Genomic DNA, 27,860 nt, shown 5'->3' on the forward strand with positions numbered 1-27,860 from the left:
GATTGACTCTGCAGAAAGTTGGCAACCTCTGCCCACTATGCACCTCATCATCCACTGACCCCGCTCCATCATTTGACGTGGTCTACCACTTCTTGGCTGAGTTGCTGTCGTCCCCAATCACTTCCACTTTGTTATAATCCCACTGACAGTTGACTGTGAAATATTTAGGAGTGAGGAGATTTCACGACTGGACGTGTTGCACGCTGGGATTCACAGAGCTCCTGAGCCATTCTTTCACAAATGTTTGTAGAATGTTTGTATTATAGGCTACACCTGTGGCCATGGAAGTGATTGGAACACCTGATTTCAATTATTTGGATTTCGGACACAGCCTGTGTCCGAAATCATTCCCTACTCCCTACTCCCTACTCCCTATAGGGTAGTTCTATGGAGGGCACTATATAGTGGACTCAAAGGCAAAATGAAAAAACACTTTCGGACACTACTCGGGGGATTTCTTTCGGCGCCGTTGATGACGTTGTCCTGACGCATAATTATGTGTGTCAGATTCCGCCAACGGCTCTTAAGTCTCACGCAGAGAAATTACCAGGATAATTATTTTTTAATACATATTCGTTGCGAAATTTACAAAACCAAGAGAACGAGTCCTCCAGCAATAAGGGGATTCCGTGGCCGTCTCATTTCTTGAGAAAAAAATAATTTTCAATAATGAGACGATCACTACATCGTCCTCACTGCTATTTTTATTTTCAACGATCCCGATCGGGTCCAGGTGGACTTCAGGACCAGGTTGCAGCACTACCGGCACCCCACATCTCCGCGATCCACCAGACCTGAACAGGCTGCAGTCCGTCCCCGATCCCAAACTCCTTGGCGATCGCTCGCCACAATCTGTCCCTCATCTCCGCATCTTTATAGTTTTCAGACTGTCATACGGCGCTTTGGTTTGAGTGACGGCCCCTGCCGCTTGTCGCCGGGCGCCGGCCGGCCACCGGCCGGCCGCCGCTCGCCCAAAGTCTCATATAAATAATTCATATATATCGCGTTTTTTAAGTAAATAAAGGAAAACATCACACTTTGGCCGTTTGTGTCGTCTTGTTCTGCTCTGCAATATAAATATTAACATTTATTATTGTACGATTATTCATATTTCCTCCGCTTTTTCCTGCTCTCTCTCCTCTCGTCCCTTCGCGATTTGTCTTTCAGCGCAATGCATGATGGTAAAATTTGCTCAGCTAGTGACCATCGGCTGTACACTACTTTTCACGATGCATTGTGGGAAACTTTGAGTGGACTATATAGGGAATAGTAATGCTCACTACACATTCGGACACCCCTACAAAATGGCGAACTCCCTATATAGTGCACTATATAGGGAGTAGGGAGTGATTTCGGACACAGCAGTCTCTCTGTCTCTCTTTCTGATTATCTCTGAGGAAGTGACCCACTGACCATTACCCTGTGATAACCCCCAACACACACACACAAAAACAACTGATAAAGACTGGCCTATTGAGGAGCCAGATGTTGCAGCAGGATTTAATGCATCACAGATACTGTTATTGTGTGTGTTGCCCTCTGTGTTGCCTGCTACTGCTGAGCTTGTCTGACCTTCTGTGTGTGTGTGTGTGTGTGTGTGTGTGTGTGTGTGTGTGTGTGTGTGTGTGTGTGTGTGTGTGTGTGCGTGCATGCGTGCATGTGCTAAAAGCAGCAAAGAGTTAAGAAGCTTTGTGATCTGTTGTAGAAGTATAGCATGACAAAGAGAGTAAGGAATGGGGGAGCTACACCCTGAAAGAGCGAGAAGGTAAAGGGAGATGTAGAGCGCACCAGAGAGACAGATGGAGGGAGTGACAGGAGAGCATGCAGGGAAAGAAAAATATTTGAAAATAACAGAAGAAAGCAAAGAGAGAAGAGGGGGAGAGAGAGAGAGAGTGAGGTTGGTGGCTAGTGGATTAAGTCGGGTTAGCGAGGATTAGTGTCTGTTTTGGTTTGGTAGTAGAATTGCATCCATGTCAGTCACCACTGGCTGCTGCTAACACGCTCACACTGCTGATTCACTTCAGATCCGAGCCCACACACCAAAACATCACCAGAGGAAGAGGAGGACGAAGAGGCGGTGAGTTGGTTTTATCTTACAGTTTTGACTGGAAGCATGTGAGAGTCAAGCACTAAGCTTGGATCAAGAGCTCTTCTTGATGCTGCAGTCTGTAGGCATGCTAGCAGCTCTCTGAGGTTTAATGCTAACATCGGCATGCTAATATGAAAATGTTTAGCAGGAATAATGTTTAACATCTTGCTAACATTTGTTAGATAGCAGTTAACACAAAGTAGAGCTGAGGCTGATGGGAATGTCACAAATTCTGGAGGTATTTGGTCATAAACCAAAGTATTGGACATGTTCAAATGTTGACCTGATGATGGCCCTAGATGAAAAGTCAAGGAAGCCTTCCCTGGATACCATGAATGACTACCAGATGTTGTGGCAACTCATCCAATAATAACATTTTGTGTTCCTGTGATGTTGTCGTCCAAACCAACTATAAACTCCTAGCACTTTGGATCAGTTATAAATGAGTGAGAAAGAGAAATTATATAACCAGACACATAGAATCACAAGCAGAAAGCATAGCAGATAAAATACCATATTTTAACAATGCCAAACACCACAGCAGCTTTTTTTTGCATACCGTGGTTGATCTCATATGTGCAGTGATTTAAAACCATTTTTTTTTTTTTTTAGATATTTCAGGTCACATCCAGATTTGTTTCTATTGAATGTATCCAAATGTCACCTGTAAAATTGCTTCTACACCTTTAAAACATCCATTATTTCAGACATTTCTTTACGTGTAAAACCTTTCCATGTAAATATCCCGCCAGTAAAAGTAAACTGAAATGTGAGTTATCAGCCCTAGTTAGATGTCCTTCAACAGCCAACAAATTAATAAATACCTAAAGCAAACAGGTTGGTTCTCAGTGCTTTATATTAGTTGCAACCTTTTTCAAAAATTGGTTAAATATGGACATTTAAACATTGTGATTAAACTTTGCTCTCCCACTTTAATTCAAATTATTTATTTTCCTGTTGAAAACCACAAACATACACCAAAGCACTGAGTTTGAGTGTGAAGTATTTTAAAACCAGTCTCTAGGAAGCTGCGTGATGTGCTCTGTTGACTTCTGATGACTTTCAGATCTATTTAATGGAAGCTTTTGCAGCGTAAGTGGAAACGGAAGCTGAGCCAATTAAGCTCAAGAGAAGACGTAACATCAAATAAGCCCACATTTTGTAACATGCTGTAAGAGGTTGTACCAAAATAGTACAAGATGTATTTAAAACATTAATTTAATTGTCGTCGTCTCTGTACTCACAAAGGGATTTCACAAACAATTAGCTGTTTTATGACGATTGAAATCTTGTCAGCAAATGTTGAGTGACATTAAAAGGCTAATAATTCAGACACACACCTACCAAAATCACTATTATTAAATTAAAGGCATATTTCACCAGTGGAAACAAGAATCTGTATTGAAAGTGGGTCACATTATGTTGTTGAAATGTAAAATCTATTTCAAATTTGGTGCCCGAGAAAAGGTAGACAGTGAGTTTTTGGCGCATGTGGATGGAAGACAACAACTCCCACAATGAACAGCTTTGCAGGCCACTCCCACCTCCATTCAAGCCCCGAGTCTGAAGTGATTTCCCACAACTGATCTGTATTAGGTCTGTAGCCTCAGTGGGTCCCACCCCCTATAGGTGGGTTGAACACATGAGGAACTAGTGTTGAAGTCTCACCCTCTCTAACCAAACCAGCCTTTGATGACGCAAAATGACGAGATTTGCTTAATTGGAGGCTCCTTTTCAGAATAGAAATATCAATATTTATTTAAATATCAATAATTTGTCACGTGAGTCGTTTAAATTTGTGTCAACTACAACCTTTTCCTAATCCTTACTAAGTGGTTTTGTTGCCTAAACCTAACTTCCTGCAAAGACGAAAGTTTCTTTTGAAAGGACACTGCATCCATCCCTGAAACTTCTAAAACTGATGCTAGACGGGTTCCCAGAGCATTGCTGTGCTGTAGTATTTTATGAGTCAGGAGTAAGAATGTGTTAAAAAATATGTCATTTTTCATCTCACATTTTTGACCTACATACAACAGATTTTTAATTATAACCGAATTCTAACATTTCAGAGACATTTCCCACTCCTCCACACATGCCCTTCTGTTAACCCAAGGTGAATTGTTTATCACGGAAGCATTGAGCTCAACCTTCAGTTTACCACAGGTTAACACTGTAAACTCTGTCAGGAATATTGCCGTAGTTTGCTGTTAGTGCTGTCAATACTGTTAGCTGCAAGCCGCCGGCTCAGGCATCCGCATGTTGAGAACTATTGAGAGGCAATATTAATGCTCTCAATCTCTTAAAATTTGTCATTGTAGATTTGGATGCAAAAACAGATTTGAACGTAACATATTTTGTAATTATTCCTGCCAATAGTTATAGTTATTTTTAAAATTGTTAATTAATGACAATGATATACTAAAACATGTTTTAAATTATGTCAATTGTTCAGATTACAGACTCACTAAAAGTTTTTTTCCCTGTTTTCTTTCAGTGAAATAAACTGTTTTTCCTCTTTGGTGAGTCTGGATGATCACCATGCGACAAGCTATGGAGGATGGTGAGAAACACGCACACACACACACACACACACACACACTGTATATCTGACCTTCATTGATGGCCTTCATTGTTGATTTTCTGACTTGAATAGAGTATTAACCCTGTCTAAATCCAGACGTGGGCTTGATTTAAATTTAATCTTATCTAAAACTTAATTCAGTTGGTATTAGTGCCTCTCTGCAGGGTCACAGCTCCTCAGTGACAATTAATCCCGTCTGGCCCAAACATGTCTGTTTTTCCACCCTCTGCTCAGGAGAAACTTCCAGCCTAAAACATCTGCTATGATATCTATCTATCTATACACCATGATAATACTCTGAGGAACATTTTTAAACCCAAGTAAAGGCATATACAGTACGTATTAGCAGCAAAGTGTACTTCAAGTATCAAAAGTTAAAAGTAAAGTAATCCTTGTGAAGCAAAATGTTCCCTGTTTGTGTTTTGCTATTATATATGTTTTGGGATAAATGTTACGGCATGTGTATGTTGCATCTTATTGTGTGCGTGTGTGTGTGTGTGTGTGTAGGCATCAGTGAGGTACTGTCCAGTGTGGTGGAGGACATCAACCAGGCAGCCACCAGAAACGTTGGTGGTGCTCAGGTTCTGCATGAGCTGCTCAGTGCACCGTGGCTGCATGCTCTGCTGAAGGTACGACCTGACTCAGCAAAAGTTGTACTAAAACAGATGCACCATGTACACCTCAAGCTGTGACATCATTTCCTGTTTTATCACTCCAGATTTATGAGTGCCTGTTGCAGTTTGAGATGTCAACACCCAGACCCATTCTACCTTTTGCCTCCGGACTTTCACTCGAGGTTTATACACGCATGCACATACACACACACACACACACACTATACAGACAACACATAAAAAAGCCCACCTGTTTGTGTGTCTCTATGCAGCTGACAGGATTCTCCTGATACACTTATACATGGAATTCAAAGTGATTAGTTGATCATCATTTATCATAGGCGTCTACTATGTTTGTGTCCATGTAGTCCCACCATGCTTGTTCAGCGGCCAATTTGGCTCTGTGACTGCCTCCCCTGACGTGTCTTCACCATTTGATTGAACTAATGAAATGAGTTCGATATCATCTCTACTCCTATTCTATCACACATGTGCCAGTGCTTCAATGTCAACATGGCAGTTCTCTCCTGCCAGAAACGGGCCTGAACTTTTAACCTGCTTTCAAAGGGGTGGGGAAATATATAACTATTAAAAGCTTGACACCCCTCCATCCAGCTGATATTCTGGTAATCTTGTTCTAATGATGTATTCATTATGCTTTATTATCTTCAACTGATTATCCTGGGCTCCACCATCATTGTGTGAACAATCACACTTCTAGCTCTCAACGTTTCAGCTCATCTTCTTAATCTAATCAGTATCAGAAAAATAGAAAATAGATTAAATCTAATATTGTGTCCTTTATATTAAGTGTTGGCATCTTTATTCCTGTATGACCGTTTATCTGTCTGTCTGTCCAAAAGATCATGACTACAATAGGGAAGGTGCACCGTCCCTCAGCTGACGCCAGAGAGCTGTATAGCCTCCTCAGCTCACCACATATCCAGGTGTGTATGAATTATGTACAAGCTCTTGCAGAACTCGTATTTGGTGCCCTGTTGTAACACCTGTTACCTGTCTCTCAGGCCATCCTATCATCCCACGACAGTGTAGCCCAGTCAGACTATGGACCTGTTTTACCCCCTCTGCCTGATGAGATGCCTGAGGATGAGGAGGCCATGAGGATTGTTTGTCTGGTGAAGAACAATCAGCCACTGGTGAGACATGAGCTTCTTCCTTTCTATTGATTTTTTTACTCTAGTTTTATAAGCATCTGCTTGTAAAACACATGCTGACCCAATGAGTATATTTAGTGTGATTTGAGTATCTTAGAAGTGGTAAATTCTTCTAAGAGACTATCCGGGTTTAAGTGGTGCAGTTAAATTGTTGCTTTTAACTGTTGGTGTCAGTGTCATTGGTTTGAATCACTGTGTGTCGTAGCTGCTACAGTGTTGGCGTGGAGAACCAAAAATCTGACATTTCTAAGTCTGACACAAAGCGTCTCCAAGGATGTCTGATTTAATTAAATGTACCACAGTAAGGTTATATGATAACATTTTAATAATTGATCATTTGAAAATGTAATAACAATAACTTATCCCACCTATCTCACCTGAAAAACTATTAAACACAAAAACAAGAATCAAATTTTGACTCAGCAATATGAAGTAATATGGCTAATTTTAAGCTATGTGAAGAGATCTTTCCTTTATCATTTGCTCACCAAGAACGCAGAAGAGCGCAGAGGAGGTGTAGGAGACGGAATAGGAATGATTCGTAATCGATGGAGCAGCCTCCGTCGCCTCACCTTGGACCGTCTCCCTGCGAGGAGGGCATGGTCAGGGGAGGAGCTCAGAGCAACCGAAAGTGAAGCCAGGCCTTTGCCCCTCCCCAGGGGAGGGCGGTCACGTCCCTTTCTCCCCCGTTACCAGTCGACAGGAAGCTGCTGTTTGTGTCCACAAACTGCAGAACTTTGGAAGAAAGGGCTCAACCAATCAGCTCCCTCAGTCTTTAGTCCGGCCACCTGCGCTGGTAAGAGGAGGACTGTTAATCAATGCAATCACCAATCATCTGTCCTTTTTTTCATTTACTCATTCGTTATCCTATCCGTCTTCAAAACATCCAATCACCAAAGGAGGAACAGCTCATAAACTTAACTTAAATGAACTTCATTCTTCACTCTATCCCTTCATTGATTCAACCATCTCTGCATTTGCTCATTCCTGTAATGGAGAGACCATCTTTGGTTTATCCAGCAATTTGTTCATACATTGTGTATCTTTCAAGTCACAAACATACTTATTGTCCTCACCATTTGTCAGTTGTCACCAAGTCATCAACTGCCATTTTCATCTTACCATCATTGAGCTTATTTTTTTTTATTTTTTTTTTGCACTGCTCTATTCTTTCAATGATCTGTATTTCACTTTTCTGTTGGTGATGTCTTTCTTGTCTTCATACGCTTCCCGACATGGAGGTCCATTTTCAGAAAAAACAAATCACAACGAGGGAGAAGGTGCCTCGACCGACGGGAGCAGTGATGACTACGCCTACCCTCCTCCTCCAGTCCCAGTTTACAGTCTCAGCCTTCCCAACTCTCCCATCTTATACAAAAGGGGGGCTGCAGGGAGGCACTCTAGGAACATACCCACACCTGGCAGGAGCCCCTCTTGTACTGGAATGAACCCTCTTAGAGCCCACACAGCACCTTCTAGTCCAGCACCTCATCGCTCCACTCAGCAGTGGGGTGTTAGTCCTCTCCCCACCCCTGGCAGGCAACATGGGTGTCAAAATGGATCTCATAACAAACTTCAAGAGGAGTCTTTAAGTTGTCCCTCGATGACCCACTACTCTACTGCTCCTCATCACAATGGACGCCAGCAACAACCAAAACAGACACAAAATGAACAGCAACCACCAAAATTCCATCATCATCCTGAGCTCACAAAGCAGTGTAGCATGGAGGAGCTCAGGTCCACCGTCCAGACAGTGGCCAGCAGTATTGAGCATGGCACTCAGGACGTCCGCCATCTTGGTCAGAAGATGGTGGCGGCAACAGAGAAGATCACAGACAGTGTGGAAGAGAATGCCCAGGCGCTCAACCTGCTGGCGGAGGTCGTTGACAAGCTCCAGGGGCTCATTGTGGCCAGCAAACACCCTGAGATGTTACCTCCATGCAGGCCCAAAAAAACTCCTCCCCCACCTCCTCCTAGGGTCTCGTCAATGTCTCCAAAAGTGGTCCGTAAACCTCCCACACCTTACCCACGCCACCTCTTGTCTTCCTCTTCTTCTTCTTGTTCCTCCTCATCTTCATCCACGTCTGTCAGTTCCTGTGCAGATGGCATCCATACATTGAGTCCAAAAGGAATTAACGGTGGTGCCAAGAGGACGGTGGTGACCTTTGGTGCCCCCCACAGGGCAGGTGGCAGTGGTGGTAACATACAGGCGAGGCTCAACAATGGAACAGTTTCTAGAGCTCCTCTGGAGGACCAACAAGACTGTAACAGCACAGGCTGCTTGACAACCAAGAAGAAGAAGAAAAAATAAGTAAGCCCGAAAACAAACCATCTCCTCTCCTTTTCTGCTGTGGTGTTGAAAATGGACTCTGAAACTGACTAAAATATCTCTACTAACTTTTTCTGTGTAAACCAACACCAACATTTGGTTTAAGGAACATCCCAACTATTAGTTTAAGGAACCAAGTTTAACCATATACCAGAAGCATTCAATTCTCAGACAACATACACTTCTGAGAGACAGTTGTTCTTTCATCTCTGGGTTTAACACTCCAAGGAGGGAAAGCTAAATTCGTAAAGGTACAAAGAAATTTTATTTTCTCAACCAACAAAACATTGTCCATTTCTATTCTCTCTCTTCTGTTGTTTGCCATTTCTCTTGTCAGACCATGTGTAAATCTAAGCCTTAGTCTTAGTCTAAGTCTTAGCTTAATTCGGCCATAACTATGAAGGAATTCCAGGCCCAGAAATCGCTGAGTGGTTTAATGCACAAATAAATGGGAGTTGTTTCGTGGCCGAGAAATGTGAATTTGCATGTCATCTGCATAATTAAGATGCAGAGTTGAAGGCCACTGATTTTTGGTTTTTAAAAGTAGTAGAGAACCTCAGAGGCAGATGTGTGCTAGTAGCATAACAAACCACTATTTGCTTTGTTGCAAATTTAGGCACAAGGCTGCAATGTGAAGGAAGGAAGAAGAATGGGTGAAATAAAAAAGCTGATATCTCATTCTGCTGCATCAATTCTAGACTTTCCATTGTGAATCCGACCATCTTCATAGAGTTTGGCTGTAAGATGTTACATAAAGGTTTCATTCTATTATATCTTTGCCAGTAGTGAAAGTGTCACTGTCCTGTGAAAACAATGTATCTAAAAGGTCAGCTTTTCATGTGTCAAAAAAATACCCTGGTTTTCAGCTTTGTGATGATGTAGTGAAGTAAAAAGTACAATATCTGTCTCTCAAATGTAATGCAGTAGAAAAATAAAGTAGTATAAAATACTACTACTACTACTAATAATAATAATAATAATAATAATAATAATAATAATAATAATAATTATTATTATTATTATTATTATTATTATTATTATACGCTTACACGGGGAGAACATGCAAACTCCACACATAATAATAATAATAATAATATAATATATATATAATATATATAATAATAATTATTATTATTATTATTATTGGGATGTAAGCGTGGGTTCTCTCCGGGTTCTCCAGCTTCCTCCCACAGTCCAAAGACATGCAGGATGGGGATAGGTTAATTGATGACTCTAAATTGTCCCGTAGGTGTGAATGTGAGTGTGAATGGTTGTCTGTCTATACATGTCGGCCCTGCGATAGACTGGCGTCCTGTCCAGGGTGTAACCCGCCTTCGCCCAATGTCAGCTGGGATCGGCTCCAGTCCCCCTGCGACCCTAAATACAGGATAAGCGGTAGATGGTGGATGGATTATTATTGTTATTATTATTATTATTATTATTATTATTATTATTATTATTATTTGAATTTAAATCGTGCACTTTAAAATAAAAGCAAAATCTGACTGTGCTTGTATATTCCAATAGCTAACCAAGATAACCAACACATTTCCATACATCAGCTTGCACTTTAAGAGCTTCCGTTGCTTTCATCTAATCCTCCATTATCCTTACCAATGTATACACTCCTCTATTTATACAGATAAATACTAAAAGTTGTCCGTTACTGCTTCTGTAGCCATAGAGGGTTGTTAAAGGTGGGCTAACTGTCTGCAGGGGGCCACGATAAGGAGAGATGAGGAGACGGGAGAGATCTATATCGCCAGAGTGATTCATGGAGGACTGGCTGACCGCAGTGGTGAGATGAAACTGTATTAAATGTGTTTTTACTATAAGGTGCAATACCAGATATATAATGTATTAAAATCATCAAATGCGCAATATCATGGTTTAATTTGTGTGTGTCTCAGGACTCCTTCATCCTGGTGATTTGTTAGTGGAGGTGAACGGAAACCCTGTGGTGGGTCTGCAGCCAGAACAGGTCATCCAGATACTGGTAGGTCACCTGAGGGCAAAATACATTCATAAATATCACAAAAAAGGCCAGAGATGACATATCTAAGGATTTTAATTTTAATTTAACAAATACTATTTGTGCACACTCCACACTCTGTGGTTTGGTGATTGCAGGTTGTGATCATCATCTGATTAGATTGGGGTTATTAACTAGGATTTGTTTTATTTGCAGATCAATTCCCAGGGAACAATTCTGTTTAAAGTAATTCCTGATGCAGCTCAAAACAGCAGCAGACAAAAGTCGGTAAGAAACATCACGCAAACATCCTCAAATGATGGATTATCAGCGGTGGAAGAAATAATCAGAGCCTTTACTGAAAGTATAAATACACAAATGTAAAACTCATTTATTTAGGTAAAAGTCCTGCATTCAAAATCAGCTTCATGCAGTAAAGCTTTTCACAGTTAAAGTACAGACATATTATTAGTTTCATGCAGTAAAATTACTGGTTGGGCAGTAAAACCTCTTGTGGTTCTGATCTGATTATATGTGACATTATGAGATTGTTAAAACTGATGCATGTGTTAGAGCAGCACGCTACTGCTAGCTGCTCAATGTGGAGCTAGTTTTAACTACTTTATATACAGTTAGCTAGTTTAGTTCAGGGGCTTCAACCTAGGGGCCCCTCCAAAGGGTCACCAGATGAATCTCATGGGTTGTGAGATGAATAAGAGGAGAGGAGAGGAGAGGAGAGGAGAGGAGAGGAGAGGAGAGGAGACTAAGATCTGGTACACAATTCTGTTTTCCATTTCTATAGTTTTCTTTCATCTTTGATTTTCTTTGTGAAATATTTAAAAATGTCCCTCTTTGTGCCTCAAACTACACATAAATTAATTTAAATGAAATCATGTTTGGAGGGGAAATGTCTCTCTGATGGAACTGCAAACATTTCATAAAAATCTGAAACTTGACAAGACCCAAGACTAAATACTCATATAGGGGAGCACAAGGCGTACAGATTGGAAACCACTGGTTTGTTCTTTATTGTATGTTAATTCAACTAAAGCTGTCAGATTAATGTAGTACAGTTAGTTAGTTATGTGATCTACAACATTTCCCTCTGAAATCTACTGTATGTATAAAGTAGCATGGAATAGAAATACTCAAATGAACTACAAATGCCTCAACTGTGTGTATTACTTCATTAAATGTACTAAATGTAGTGTAGGCTAATGGCAAACTACTGCATACAATTTTTTTTGGAGGGACTGATCATGTTTTAATGAACTGAATTTAATTTCAGTTGATTGCAGTCTTGATTAAATGTCCTCATCACACTCTAGAATTGTAAATAGGTTTTGTTGGAGGATGTTTAAAATATTTTCTTTAATCCCTCTGTCTGTGTCTGTCAGGTGTTTATGAGGGCATTGGTGGACTACTGCCCCCTGCAGGACTCCTTCATTCCCTGTCCTGCTGCAGGGATGGCGTTCGGCAGGGGAGACCTGCTGGAGGTGGTGGACCAGTCTGACGGACACTGGTGGCAGGCCAGGAAGCTGCCCTGCTCTGTGTCCTGTGCTGGTCTGATTCCATCTGCAAACATGCTGAAGAGGTGACACCTTTCACACCCTGAATAGGAACTTAACAGCTGTGTCATCATTCCCAACAAATCTGAAAAGGCCACATCTCTGTTTGTGCATCTCTTAATCTATTTAATACAAGCACCATATATACAAACTGAAATGTGATTTTCAAGTTTCTGCGTTGTTGTCACTTGCAGGAAATGAAATGCAGTTGTAGCTCCCTCGACACAACACGCTCGGAAAATATATGAACATATATTAAAATATTGAAGAAATAAAAAGGAAAACTAAATTGTAAACATATGTGCATTATCAGCATTAATGGAAAGTATCTAAGTACATTAACTCAGGTGCTGTACTTGACTACAATTTTGACATATTTCTACTTTACTTACATATTTACATTCATGCTACTCTCATTACATTCTTCTACACCACAACATTTCAGATGTAAACATTGCACTTTTTACATCACAACATTTATTTGGGAACTTGAGTTACTTAATTAAATTAAAAAGACTAAAACATTATTATTGATATTGATTGAAAAGATTTATAAACTATTACACTAATATTATAAAATATGATCTTATATGACATTATACTTTATAAACTTGAGAACATTAACTGAAAGTTAGAGAACACTGAAGCATGAGCATGTAATTAAACTTTTGTTACCATGAGTGTGGAAAAAAAAATGTCAGGAAACATTTTGTGGATACATTAATTAAAAACAATAAAATACATGTTTTAAAATAATACATTTCCTCCAAAACTATAACTTTTTTGTAGGGTAAGAGCCATAAGTGTATAGGGTTAGGGCTGAAATTATCTATATTTTATATAATAGATTGTTCTAGATTTCTAGATTCATTGATTAATCGTTCAGTCTATGAAATGTCAATTTTAAGAGATACAAGATTAATTTCGTACCATATAAGACGATTTTTTGCATTCATCTCACATGTATCATCCATTATCTTTCTTTGTCTCTCTGCAGTAAACAGAGGGAACAGTGGTGGTGTCAGCCATTACAAGTTCATACGTGCATCAGACCCTGTAAGCATTCATCATTATCATCACAATCATCAACAGTTAGCGGAGCGTAGCAGCAGTAACTTGGATCGAATTTATAAAACAGCACATATTAATAAATATCACAGTAAATGCTGCAGAGTTAGCCAAAAGTTATTTTCCATCTGTGATCCCTGGCCACACATTACAAAAGTGTCCTGATATTACATTAGAATATTTATAATGTAATCATATTAAGAAAATAAGATAACAAATTAAAAAAGTTACTGAAATTGTTTATAAGAGAGAGTTAGTTCAATTAAATTCTAGTGTTATCACAACAAAAGTTATCTCAGACCACTTTAAACATGGAGCAGGACTAGAACACGCTCATGATTTCCATGATTTCCAAGTGTTACAGCGTGACGGGGGTGAGAAAAGACCAGGCTCTTTGGTTCCATCTGCATTTGGTGTTGGTAGTAGTATTAGTAGTGGTAGTATTAGTATGAAGATATACAGGACAATGTTATATTACATTGCCAGCTACTAATTAAAAGATGCAGTATAGAAGCACAAACAGCACATAGAGAATATCAAATCACTCCGAGACAATGAAATCAACACCACACTAAATGTATGCAGGTACAGTACTGGCCCTGGTGTTAATCTCCATGCAGACTTTATATAATGTGACTTAAATACAACCAACAACACTTTTAACAACATTTATTTTCTGTGTGTCCTCAGTGATTCTGGATGATGATGGTGGGTGAGGCAGCTCAAAGTTCATTATTCCAGTATCTGATCCAGTAGTTCAGTTTGTGTGACTTCAGTAGTGTTATCGATGGTTATTGTTGTGTTAAACTACCGCCATGAGCTGTTAATGGAGAGGAACGGAGCTTCTATGGCTCTGAGCATTTCAACAGCTTCTCCAGTTGATAGATACAGTATTTATATGTCTCTCTCTCTCTCTCTCTCTCTCTCTCTCTCTCTCCATCTCCCTCTCCCTCTCTCTCTCTCTCTCTCTCTCTCTCTCTCTCTCTCTCTCTCTCTCTCTCTCTCTCTATCTATCTATCTATCGCGCTCTCTCTAAATCTCTCTCTCTCTTAATCTCTCTCTCTCTCTAAATCACTTGGTGCAAGTGACCAAGTGTGTGTTTGAACCTAAAATAAGGAACAGCTATGGTGCCTTTCCTATTCAGATGCCGAACAAGTGAATATATTACAGCAAACCTTAGTATTCTGTATATCCCTTAATCACACAGCATCCTGTATATTGTTGTTGAGATATAAGCCTGACTTTGTTATGACCAAGCTATAACCTATAAAGAATTACCTTTGTTCGTTCTTCGTCTGTTCCAGACGACTTTCAAACACAGGCTGTTGACAAACGCAGCGTAACAGGTAAAACATGTCCAACACTAAGATCAAGATACAGTTTTTATCGCCTGAAATGAATCATCATCTTCTGTTTTTCTCCTCTCCACAGAGCTGGAAGAAAAACACTTTGGTAGGTGTTTATTTAGTGATTGTATATATTTCACAGTAGAATGATTGTGTTAACAATGTACTTGTGTGCTCAATAAAAGGGAAGTATTTAGCTAAATTAAGTGTACTTTAGTGTAACGTGAGTTTAAATGTGTTCTTCCTTCAGATGAGGCTGACTCTGATATTACTGATGGAATCTACCTTGGTAAGACACTGTTAATTGGTTAGTTTGTTATTTTATCGACACAGGTAATTAAGAAGGAGATATGCATGATTGTATGTTTTACACTTAATGGACAAATAAAACAACAACATAGATAAATCAATTAACGAGTGAATTACATTTGAAAAATGATCTGTTCATCTTGGATCACATTTGTTCACGTTATGTAAGAGGAAACATTTTTTAAGAATATATCTGAAAAGTCACAAGATATTGATTTTGAAGAAAGATCTACAACTAAATAGACTAAAACGTTATTGATATTATGGTTATGCACTCACAGGTCTTAAAGTTAGGGAGAAATATACATATAACAATAACTTGTGTTCACCAGCTGGATTCCGGCAGAGTTTCCGTCTCTGGAGGAGGACGTCCTACAGGAGGAGACGACAGTCCTGCACCTCCTGCTCACCCAGCAGCAGTGCCCTGTCCACCCCCTATGAGGAGGTGGCTTTGTACCAGCGAACCCCACAGGAGAACCACCGCCTCATCATCCTTATTGGTGAGTGAGGAACCTTCAAATGATCATTTTAATTAATTTCCGACTTTTTCCTTCACTGTTTGTTCGTCTTGAATTCTCAATTTCTCTTCGATATCTACTGTATGTACAGTATATTTCTCTGTATCCAGGTGCTACCAGAGTTGGAGTGAATGAACTGAGGAAAAGACTCATCAAACTGAACCCTTCAACGTTCCAGGGACCCGTACCTCGTATGTGCCCTCCACAACAACGTTTCATGTTTTAATTACAATCCTCATACATGTGGAAGTGTGACTTCCCAACTTTGAGAAATGTATAACAGACTGTTTGAACCAGGACCAAGACTTTTGACTTTAATTTACTTTAGTGATAGTTATCATCAGCAATCAGCAACTGGAAGCTAAGACACAAGACAAGAAATAGAACAAAACAAAATTTAAATTATTTTTTAATTTTGTTAGGTCAATAGGTTTCATAAGGTGCAAAGGGGATTTATTGCCTTATAATCTTTAGTTCTACATGAAGAAAATATTGAAATTAACATGTGATGTCAATAATAATGTACTAGCTTTGATTGGCTGTTCTTCCAGACACCACTCGTCCAATCAGAGCAGGAGAGCAGACAGGAAGAGAGTACCACTTTGTCAACAAAGAGTTGTTTGAGTACATGGTCTGTAACCACAGGTGGGCTGCTCTTCTCTTCTCTTTTGCATTTTTTAATGATAACTTTATTTGACATTCATAATTATTATTTATGTATTTATTTTGTATAGCTCTTCTAGCTTTACTGTTATCTGATCTGCATTTGTACCCCTGTCATGTGTGTGTTGTTCTGTGCTCAGGTTTGTGGAGTACGGGGAGTATAAGGGCCACCTGTATGGGACTAGCACTGATGCTATTGATGAGGTGCTAAAACGAGGACGGATGTGCATCATTGATGTTGAACCACCTGTGAGTTTCATCAAGAAGCCAGTTGGTGAAAACACGAGTCACCTTATTTAATTAACATATTGATCGTTTTTTTATTGGACTGATTCCTGGGTGGCAGAAACAAGAAAATTACCCTCAGTTTCACCTGGAGGAGAGCGGTCGGCAGTTGGCAGCTCTGGGAGCCGCAGCAAGCCAGCACAAACCCCTTCACCGCTGCTGGGCTTTTCCCCATAGACTGTTTACAAGAAGTGGATGTTAATGGTGCTGTCCCACAATCTACTCCCAAAGCAGCCTACCGGTGCTGGGGAGGACAAAGCAAGGGTGCAATTAATTTCCTTGTTTTTGCCACTTTGGAATAAATCCAATAACCAAATTGATCAAAACCCACTCGGACAATGGATTTATTATTGACAACTCCTCAGGGAAGTTCTACGTCTTTGTTCTCTGGAAAGACGGGATCCTACAGTAATTAATTATCACCTCTCATGGACATCATTGACATAATGTCAACACTGCAACCTTTTGACATTTTGTTGATAATGTTCCTTTTTTAATGTGTAAACTAAAATTCTGACTAGATCTTACGAATTGCACCTTCAAAGTGTTTGTGACAAGTAGACAAAATTAAAGTAGACAGCGAGCTAGTTAATTCAGCGAAAAGAAAAAGGTGTCTGTGAACAACACACTGAAGCCCAAGTTGCTCCATGGGGGCTTCACAGCAACACACTGCTCCAAATGTTGAGGTTGGGTGTTTCATGTATGTATTCGACATCGATGATAAAAAAAACTTTAAAAAAACTTGAGAAAAGAAGCAAACAGTGTGTTAGGCCATTTTTCAGATTTGACGGACTTCCGATCTGTGGCTCTCAGCTTCAAGCTCATCGTTTCCTCTTGAGGATGTTAATCTTAATAAAAAAATAAATTTAAAAAACGCATATATATAATTTATTGTTTAAAAAATGTCTTAGTAATAATTTCCCAAAACAATTTCCCAAAAGTGGATTTGTAATCACGGATATTTTGTTTTGTTGCCAGACCATCCAGCCGCTGAGGACGAGGAAACTGAAGCCCTATGTGATCTTCATCAAAGCTCCCAGTCCAGACAGACTGAGGCAAACCCGAAGAGACGCCCAAATCATCACCAAATGCAGCATCAACAGAGCATTCACGGTAGGAGCCCAGACAACCTTAAAGCTCAGATTTCTAAATGTGCAACAACACAAATATTATAACAGCAACAGGTGGGGAAGTGAAAGAATGTTTATTCTCCTGCAGGAGGATGACTTTGTGGAGCTAGAAGAGGCATCCCGGCTGATAGAGGCCAAGTACAAACAGTTTTTCGACAGCATACTGGTCAATGACGACATCCAGGGTACCTGCATGCGGCTCTGCTCCATCATCCAGAATGCACAGGAAGAACCGCAGTGGATACCCGTCAGCTGGAGCCAGACGGAGGATTAACGGAGGAGCAGCGAGCTGTGCGAAGATTAGGCGTGTTGGATAAAATGGGGCAATACAGAATGAAATATAAAGAACTGGGGAGGAGAAGGAAGAAAAATTGGGCAGAAAAGAGGAAAGACCTGGATATGAAGACAAAAGAGAAGAACAGTGTTACAACATGATGGAGAGGAGGAGAAGAAAAGTTGAGAGATTGCATGAAGAGAACAAAGCTCTTACATAGTATTTATGATATTAGCTAAATAAATATTTTTTGGGGAGGAATCAAAGAAGCATGTTTTTCAAATCACCTGACAGAGTCCTTTATATTTTCTATTTATTCATTTTCAGATGCTGCTTGACTACTGACACAGAGCTCTAAAGCTCCATCCAGTTAGGGTAGACTCAACCAACTCACATCGTCACAGACTGGCAGCTTTAATAAAAGTATATTATACATATGACATGTTTGTATGTAGAATAAAAATGAACGTGTACATGCATGCAGTATTTGTGCTAATTAAAGATCAAGATCAAATCATATGGGTGTGTGTCTTCTTCTCTCCCCCTCCTCCCCCTCTCTCTCTGTCAGGTTAATTCTCTGCAGGACAGCTGTAGCTCAGCCGATTTAACAGGAGGATTAGTGTCCTCTCACTGCATCATTTCATGTGTATAAACAACAGCGAGTGGCTGTCAGTGTAACATAGCATGATAACATGAGACAGTGAGTGGATAAGGGGGAGAATATTGTGTTTATATGATGATATGTTCCTTAAGATGAAATAATAACTCCCAAAAATATAGCTGTATTAAATTGTTGATGTGCATTAAGGTGAAAAAGATTACAGTAATATACATGTATAAGCACTCAGCTCTTGTAATTGAGTAAAAGTAGTAATACCACAGTGTAGAAATACATACTTTAAGTACTAAAAGTAACAGTACTATTTATCCAGAATGGCTCATTTCAGAAAAATGTATATTATATTACTGGATTAATTATTTGATGCATGCATGTGTTAATATGCAACACTTCATAAGAAAAATGTGTGTGTGTGTGTGTGTGTGTGTGTGTGTGTGTGTGTGTGTGTAATAGGATTGGATGTATTGACCTGGTTTCTGTAGTGTGCAGGTTTTAACTTTGACCTGATAACCTCAGACAGAACCAGCACACCTGCTCAGACACAACAAACTGTTGGAACTTCTTTCCCACAGCCCCAACGACTAAGACTCATCGTTTCATCGTATTTGGAGACACCAACCATATCAAACTGACTTTGAATAAACTGATCGTTGAATATACCTTTGTTATCATTCAATTGTGCATGAGAGTCTATGATGAGAGACACTTTAAATATAAAAATATATTTTACTGGAACCAGCAGATCCTTCAACTTCCCAACTTGTATACACACTTCAGGGCAAGATGTCGTGTTAAGTGACAAAGACACTACAGTGTGTATACGTGTAGTGTTAAAGCAAACAGCAAAAATGTAAATGCAAACATTCAGCATAATGTCCATTTCCCTCAGTACAACACCAGTATCAAGTCATCCTCAACACTATTTCTCTTTTCAGCAAACCTGTTGTCACTCACTCAGTAAATAATCATTTAGTAACTGTGATTAATTGTGGCGAGAGCTCCCCACTCTTAGTCGATTCGTTGACTAATCAGTCATTTTGGTTGTAGTGAGCTCTGATTTCTGTCAAGTGGTCATTCTTTCATGCTTTTTCATGCTGAATACTTTATTAGAAACGTATTGGTAGGGGTGAGGGATTATTAGCATCCATGGCTACTTAGCAGCACGGCCGACAGGTGACATCACAGTTGGTCAACCAACCACAAAGCTTAGCAGAGACTGTCACGGCTCAGCACATGATCCAACTGCCACTCTAAAACCTCTCTAACCCCCCCCCAAACACACACACACACACACACACACACACACACACACACACACACACACACCATGCTTTCTTCTTCGCTTTATCTCCTCATTTTCCATTTATGGTTTAGTTTTTACTGATTTTGAAGCAGCCATCTTGAAACTACCAACAGCAAAGGACAGAGAAATAAACGGAAGGAGGTTGAGATTCTATACCGAGGCTCAACTTAAGACGCTTTCCCTCAGTTTGATAAGATCAGACAGAAGGTGCGGATTGTCTGCAGTGTTGTCACAGACGCAGTCAGCTGCACAGGTAAGCACTGATACTCATTCTCTGAAATACAAATTGTAGTTATTGTACCATTCTAATTTTGCTTGATGTTTGATATTCTTTAATATATATAAGAGCAAATTAGTCAATATTTTATTGTGCAGGATCTTACTATTATTTTTTGTGTAATTTAATGAGATTTGAACATTGACTGTGATAATTATTCAGTTATTTTATGTGAAAAAATTTGTTTAGCATAAAGTGTAAAACTGAAGAACTGTGGATGATTAAAAGTTGATTTTAGTTTTACTATCTCTCCAGTGGGATGTTGCTGGCACAATGTAGAGCTTTCATTTGTCTTAAGTACGAAATGTTACATAAATATGAATATGTAATGTGACTATGGACAGATTACAGTCATCTTCTCAGTCTTTGTGGTTATTTACAAAAGAATATGCTGTGATAGAAATGGCAGGCCTTATGAAGTGCTCCAACAGTATAATACATGCAAATTATGGATCTAAAATTGTAATTTGGATGAAAACCAAAAGTCATGTACAGGGTGAGGTTGGGGAGGTGGAGTCTGTGGTGGAGCAGCGAGGATGCACAGATCAGCATTGTTAAGAAATACTGTGCAGGTGGTGGATAACATGATTGGAGGGAGTATGTTTACAATAATGAATATAAATTCAGGAAAAATTGTGATCATGGTAAAAAAAAAACAAAAAAAAAACAACCGCCAGTTTCAAATGATCCAGCACTTCTGTGGACTTTGTCATTTTATTACAACATCACCTGACCTCGTCCGTTTTTTTAAACGTAATTAGCATGGCTGCCACATAACTTGAAACAAATGTGGCTTTGAAACGAAGACCGTCTTGTCACATGATAATAGGTTGCCATGTGTTGGGGGAAGTAATAACTTGATCGCTTGCGTCAGATGTGCAAACATACTCCTTGAATTTAATCCAGCTAACTACTGGCTCATGGTCAATGCACTTTGACCTCTTTTTACACAGTCAATGACATTCATTACTCAGTTTGCTCAGGGCAGCTCAGGTTCTTGAGAGTCCCTGCCAGCCATATAATCACCTCAGGCGGCCTCTTGAAAGCAGCCTGAATAGTCAGCCACAACACTGTAAAATCCACACTGTAAAAAGTCCTCGTCCATAATATCCTCTGCACTCATATTTTGTGAATGTCATCTTTACTGTTGGAAACGTAACATAAGGATAGTTATGAGCAACATTGCTCCCCACAGCTACCAAAAGCTGAGTAGCACTCTGTAGATGTGCTTCTAAAAATGTGCTTTTGGCCTCATCTCAATAGCATTAAACACAAACTACAACATTTAGAAACAGGTTGATTTTCACACAAATCACAGTTCAAAACACAAGATTATCTTTGGTCTGTTACAGTTTTTCTCAGTTGCTTTGGTGCTTTTCTCAGATCAGAATGAAAATTCTATACTATTAGTTCAACCTCCACAACATTTAGTCATTTATGCACATCATAGTAGCAATTCCTCCTTCCTCTGAACAAATTGCAAATGCTTTTGGACATGTATCAGTTGCTTTCATACAATTCTCTGCTGTTTTATAACATTATCATTTGCTTATGTCATGTCAGTCAAAATGAACTATACTTATTGATGCTGAAAAGTCGTTCCCAATAAAACTAATAGTCTTCATTTCATTGCTTTAGTCATTACATGCAAAACTGTTGAACTAGTTATCAAATTCTGTCAGGCAAATTGTATACCTTTCTTTATCATTTTTTCCTGGAAATGTCTCCTAAATTGAACAGTTACTCTCAGGTGAACTTCAGCTTTCACTCACGGGGAGGTGTGTGAAGTATTAGTTGTAACCAATGACAAGCTACTTGTTCACAGTCAATCAGGGATGAATATCATGAACCCTCACTTGGCAAGCATATGAACCGAGCAGGACATAGTGTGTACTATTTCTACAAAACAGAGGAAGAGGGAGAAGAGGCCAAATACATCGGCAGGTTCCTACTGAAATTAGGGCTACAGTTGTGGACCATGTTGTCAATCACAGCCTCACGGCTGAGGCTGGTCGGAGGGTGCAACCAAATGTTGGAAGAACCACTGTGAACTGAAGCTCTACCAAAAGGGTGTTTCTTATGTTTGTTCTAAATAAGTGACTGTATTGGATTTTCCTTTTGCACAATGCTGTAGAATTGCAAAGAGCATATACAGTAAAAATGTGAAACGTACGTATTCAGTGTCTTGTATTCACTTACTCCCCTAACTACAGCAATGTGTAACTTTACTGTCCTTTTCAAATGGCTGTACAAGTAGTGTATACTGCTGTCTTGAGCATTTTCAGGTAGCGTCACAGAGTTCTGACCTTTTTTTGCATTGGAAAACACTGAGAGAATAAACTGTCATAATGAAAACATGACAAATCCATCTGACTATCTTGTTCTAACCGATGGTGTCAAGATTTCTCATGTTGATGACACTGGCAGTTTCATTGACATGAATACTTGCTTTTGAGGAATGAACTATCCATTTTGAGCAAGTGACGTGCTTTTGCAGGTTATCCACTAGGTTTTGCAGTTTGCACTAATTGTTTTGAGAAATGCACTAACTGCTGTGCAAATGTTAATAGTGACAAAACATCCTTTGTGGTGCTTCGTTCCACCAGCTGTCCTCAAAGCTCAGGTTAATCCAATTATCTCAAATAGTCATCACCATCCAGCCTCTGCATGATCCTCGTTAAACGTTAATTAACTGACCTAAATAAACATAAAACCTAAGTAAAATCTGAAAAAGGAAATTAAATGCTGAAAGATCCTCATAATGTATTTATTCACATGACATTTTGAACGGTTGTTCCTCTCACAGAGAAACCATGCCAACCGCCAAGAGCAAGAAGAAGAAGCCAAAGAAGGAAGTCAGTGATGGAGAGGAGCAAGTAGAAGGTACGAGGTGACACTTGCAGCTCCACGCAACACTGATGCTATAAAATACTATTATTGTATTCTATTATGTACCTCTACAGTTGGTCTGGAGATGGAGATGGAGGAAGTGACCAATAGGAGCCACTTTGAAAGCAGAGACCATTTGACCCCAGAGCCACAGGATCCAGCACCACACAAGAAGAAGAAAAGGAAGAAGGCGCCCACTATTGGTAGCACCAACTGTTATCCATGCCACCTTTAACACCAAATAAAGAACCTGGCATAAACCTCATTTTGTGTTGGATGAACAGCCGGGGAAGATGGGTTACGTTTTATTGTATATTGTATTGTTGTATTGTAATATAGGCCATGATAAGTTTGTTATCTTCACCAGTTTAGTTTGTCTCAAGCATTTTTTACTATAACAGGTATTTTGTCATAAACCAAGGTATTTGACCGTTATTCGTATTTATATTTAACCTGTATTGACCAGATAAAAACCTTTTTGGATTTTTTTTTAATTCAATGGTGACCTGGCCAAGAAGGCAGCAAGGTTACGCGTCGAGTACTAGTCATTTACATGCATACTATAAAATACAAAACAATACAAATGGCACGGAGTAAAAACAAATATCCACACATCAAGAGATGAGAGAGGTGGTTCTTTGTGTTAATAATAAACCTAATGTTTATGTCATGTTTTGTTGGTTAGATCAGGAAGCAGAGCATGATGACATGCCAAACGGTAACATGGCCGAGCCAGACATGGATGGAGAGGAAATGACTGTTGCTGTAACCAGAAAGACGAAAAGGAAGAAGTGAGTAACAGCGTTCAGCAAAATACTGATTTAATATACCAAATGGACCAACTAAATATTTGACCTAATGATGGCGCTAAATGAAAAGTCTGAGTATCTCCAAAGTTCTCACAATTCATTCTGTGGGGAACATGAAATTAGCTATTTCAGTCAACACCCACACATGGAAGTTGGCTTGGACAAAACCCTCCCCCTTATATCACATGGCAGGAAGGCGAAGGCAACAGAGCATTACAGCAATGATCTGGGAGCCGAAGACGACGATATCATCACGGATGCCCAGTCTCCGATCCCCCAGCATTCCCTGTTCTCCGCCCCCCACGGACACAGCCAGCCCGTCGGCAAAGTCTTTGTGGAGAGGAATAGTGAGTGTGAAACACAAGGCTGGTAGTGAAAACACACACAAATACAGTTACCCTTGTCCACAAACTCATTATCAAGATTTTGACAAAAAACAAAAAAATGGTGCAAATAAAGTAATAAAAATAGATTTTTATAAATAAGAAAATGGAGTGAAGAAATCAACATCCATTAGTCACTGAAGGGCGTGTGATATACTGTAAACTATTGTTACATTTTAAGTATCACACTTTTCTTTACTTTTGTAGTATTTTGTCTACATGAGTTTATAGTTTGCCATGACTTCAGACAAATTTTCCAAAATAAACAGTTTTACAGGTTTTTTTAGATTGCTTAAACACAATTTTGAAAACAGTGCTTGTTTATTCAAACACTACACACAACTAACAGAATCACAACACTCTCCTAAAAACTATGCACTTCTTTATAAAAAAACATTCTTTGTGTTAACAGTTTTGCTAACTGTGTAATACTTTTGATTTTAGTGTGTAAGCAAAACTGTAAGCATCACATAAAATAATACATTACTTAATTTTAAGCCAATAAGCCCTTGATTTACTCTTTACCCTTGATCTCATTGCAGTAAAATGAAGTGTAGATGCATCTGAGAAGCATTCAAGTTGTATTGAAATCTGTTTGTTCAAACAGTTATTAGTTGAAATAGTTCAGCATTTTTAGAACAGGCATTCTTAAAAATGTGGGTGTTCGCTGTGTGTATGCGTATGTGTGTATTTATGTGTGTGTATGTATGTGTGTGTGTGTTTGTGTGTGTGTGTGTGTGTGTGTGTGTGTGTGTGTACGGGGTGTGTGTACGGGGTGTGTGCAGGGCGTTTCCAGGCAGAGCGAGTTGACCAGCTCCGACACTCAGAGCTGATGGATGACTACATGGACCCCAGACAGATCTGGACCACCAGAGACGTCGCTATGAGGGTCCACAGCGGCTTCAGGTCTGCACAAACACAAACATACACACACAAACAACTCGTAAGAGAGGAGTTATCTAATAGTATATATGTATGTGTTTGTGTGGGTGCAGGGTGATCGGTCTCTTCTCTCATGGTTTCTTGGCCGGTTATGCCGTGTGGAACATCATTGTTGTGTATGTGTTGGCTGGGGAGCAGATGACCACGCTGCCCAACCTGCTACAGCAATATCACCCACTGGCCTACCCAGCTCAGTCTCTGCTGTACCTGCTGCTGGCCATCAGCACCGTGTCGGCATTCGACAGGTCTGGGATCTGTGTGTGTGTGTGTGTGTGTGTGTGTGCGTGTGTGATGTACACCTGTGTTTTTTTATGTAAAACCAAGTCTCATAAAACTCAACAAATATGAGCTTGTAACAACAAAGTCAATGTTCCCTGCCAGTGTAGTATTATTATATATAATGTTTTTGGATTAATATTATTGCTGCATTTTACTGCTGTAGATAAAGGCTCATTTTAACTAAATGGTTTAATCTACAGCAATTCATCATATTCAATAAGAACATCATCTGTTTGTAGAGGTGCTGCCCTGCGAGAATCACGCATCTCTAAAAAATTCCCAACTGATCTAAGACACTCGTTTAAAATGTTTATTTAGCTTAAGAATGTTCTCACCTCATAAAGGAACACTTCATCCTTCATGTTTTTCGCAAACATCCAAAATCAACACTGCAGATACATGGTAAAAAAAATATAACCTGACAAGTGAGGAAAGCTGTCAGATAACTGTATTACAGTAAAAAAAAAAAAATACAATTTGCCTCTAACACATAGTGGTGTGGAAGCATAAAGTTGTATAAAATAGAAATACTCAAGTAAAGTACAAGTATGTCAAATTTGTGGCAACTATGACAGTTTTGTGTTGGGTCTCACCTGCAGGGTGAACCTGGCCAAAGCCTCCATGGCACTGAGAGGCTTCCTCACTCTGGACCCGGCTGCTATGGCTTCTTTCTGTAAGTGACCCAAAATAAAGAAAAAGAAGAGGATGATGATGATGATGTGTTAAAACAACTTGTCTCTTTGTGCTCAGTATATTTCATAGCCCTGATCCTGTCCCTCAGTCAGCAAATGACCAGCGATCGCATCAACCTCTACCCTACAGCCAACGAGACTCTGTGGTGAGAATTTATATTGCCTTCTACTGTATTGTGTTGTCCTGTATTGTATTGTAATGTATTGTATTTACTCTCACCCCCTCCAGGCCTCCAGGTTCAGAGGAGCAGATCCTGCGGCCATGGATTGTAGTGAACCTGGTGGTGGCGCTGTTGGTGGGCTTGGCCTGGGCTGTCGTCTCTACCCGACCCGACATCGACTATACAGAAGGTAGATGTGCTGCACGTTACATTCAGGATTAATCTCCAGTGAAACCAGGCGGCAACCTTCGGAAAAGTGCATTCTCTCTACTGGCCACTCCCCTGGTTGCAGAAACTGACTCCAAGCATATTTTTAACAGTTTTTATTGTGAAAAGACAATTGGCAATTGGTCAAGAGAAAGTTAAGACTGTTTTAAAAAAAATCCCAAAGCAATTTGAAAAAAAAAGCTAAAGACAGATAGTAACATGAACAGAGGAAACCCCACCATGATTTACTTCTTTTAAGATGATTGTGATGTCACTAACATGAACGTTGGTTCAACTGCTTCATTGCCATCAGTCGCCGCCATTAAAAAAACACAGTCGAGGAGACTTCATGTTTTGTGCTTCATCTGGTTTTAAGAGACAATATAGCTGCACATTTCTAGAACTCCATGCTACCAGAATGTACCAAAGTAAGATAATGTTTTCAGGTCGTACACAAGGTAACTTTAAAGTTAGGTTAAGGTCATATAAATACTGAAGTATAGAAATAATACAAGTGTGATTGACTAAATATGCAAGTGATATATTGTAGCTTACAAGTGTGTGTGTGTGTGTGTGTGTGTGTGTGTGTGTGTGTGTGTGTGTGTGTGTGTGTGTGTGTGTGTGTGTGTGTGTGTGTGTGTGATTGTGTGTGTGAATGTGTGTGGTTTTCCAAAATGGGATGATTTGATGGTTTTATTTTTCTTTGCAGAGTTTTTGATGACAATGGAAGTGGAAGGATACCCAAGAGGAGACGAGAATCTGGACATCCCTGCTTAAAAGTCTGCAAACCTCTCGCTATTTGTCTGTCTTTCCATTTGTATGTCCGTCTGACTAAAAATCAGTTACCTTGTTCATTTAAAGTATGTTTTTGTACAAAACGTAGCACTTTGTTTTGCTAAGTGGGATTTTGTAAATAAAGAAAAACAGTATACAGTACAGCAGCAGCTCTCAGTAATTTGATATGTTTTCATTTGACCACTGGATGGTGCTACTGCTCTAAGGAACAACAATGGAGAATCCTTTTTATATTTCAAATCAAATGGCTGCAGAAATCCCTCAACGTCATGAGTCCAAGATGTCAATTGATGATGAGAATTGATGATGAGAATTAAGCTGAAGTTAAATCCTCACGTTTTGTAAAAGCATTCCTGGAGAGTGGTGTCTTGTTTTATTCACCCATATTGAGAAAAGTCTGCAAGCATGCAACCTATGTTCAGGCTGGCATTGAGGACTTGTGACTGCAGGATGTAACAGTTTAAGGAAATCCAGTGGCAAGAGTTTCAAGAGTTTTGAAAATGACTTTCTCTTTAAAACCTTTCAATGACCCTGCATAGGGGTATTATACTAGGGTTAGTAACACTAAGTGTGACATCAATAT

General features: G+C 39.6%; 2 protein-coding genes across 4 annotated transcripts; both read left to right on the top strand.

Annotated features, from left to right (window-relative positions):
• The first annotated feature begins 1,816 nt into the window (after nt 1-1,816).
• On the top strand, nt 1,817-18,119 carry LOC311021844 (MAGUK p55 subfamily member 4-like). 2 transcript variants are annotated; one of them, XM_084022685.1, is made up of 21 exons: nt 1,831-2,077; nt 4,584-4,649; nt 5,178-5,299; nt 5,389-5,466; nt 6,148-6,231; nt 6,310-6,441; nt 10,505-10,586; nt 10,699-10,784; nt 10,977-11,048; nt 12,158-12,354; nt 13,326-13,384; nt 14,087-14,104; nt 14,701-14,742; nt 14,828-14,848; nt 14,993-15,031; nt 15,384-15,551; nt 15,680-15,760; nt 16,121-16,214; nt 16,373-16,481; nt 17,496-17,630; nt 17,736-18,119. In XM_084022685.1, the coding sequence occupies exons 2-21, from the start codon at nt 4,619-4,621 to the stop codon at nt 17,919-17,921; spliced, it is 1,836 nt and encodes a 611-aa protein (XP_083878811.1). In that variant the 5' UTR covers nt 1,831-2,077; nt 4,584-4,618; the 3' UTR covers nt 17,922-18,119. The 2 variants fall into 2 exon arrangements, 1 of the variants encoding a protein (XP_083878811.1); XR_014598045.1 differs by lacking the exons at nt 10,977-11,048; nt 12,158-12,354; nt 13,326-13,384; ... (8 more) ...; nt 17,496-17,630; nt 17,736-18,119 and adding exons at nt 6,952-7,255; nt 7,701-8,770 and having other exon boundaries at nt 1,817-2,077; nt 10,699-10,725.
• Nucleotides 18,120-19,845: 1,726 nt separating this feature from the next.
• On the top strand, nt 19,846-27,416 carry LOC311022074 (transmembrane protein 237A-like). 2 transcript variants are annotated; one of them, XM_084023097.1, is made up of 11 exons: nt 19,846-20,096; nt 22,927-23,003; nt 23,084-23,212; nt 23,695-23,800; nt 24,011-24,165; nt 24,987-25,107; nt 25,197-25,388; nt 26,022-26,095; nt 26,173-26,260; nt 26,344-26,465; nt 27,192-27,416. In XM_084023097.1, the coding sequence occupies exons 2-11, from the start codon at nt 22,934-22,936 to the stop codon at nt 27,257-27,259; spliced, it is 1,125 nt and encodes a 374-aa protein (XP_083879223.1). In that variant the 5' UTR covers nt 19,846-20,096; nt 22,927-22,933; the 3' UTR covers nt 27,260-27,416. The 2 variants fall into 2 exon arrangements, with proteins under 2 accessions (XP_083879223.1, XP_083879224.1); XM_084023098.1 differs by lacking the exons at nt 19,846-20,096; nt 22,927-23,003; nt 23,084-23,212 and adding an exon at nt 23,293-23,311 and having other exon boundaries at nt 23,704-23,800.
• The last annotated feature ends 444 nt before the right edge of the window (nt 27,417-27,860 follow it).

Source organism: Eutrigla gurnardus (assembly GCF_963514095.1).
Source record: "Eutrigla gurnardus genome assembly, chromosome: 12".
NCBI classification, from domain to species: Eukaryota; Metazoa; Chordata; class Actinopteri; order Perciformes; family Triglidae; genus Eutrigla; species Eutrigla gurnardus.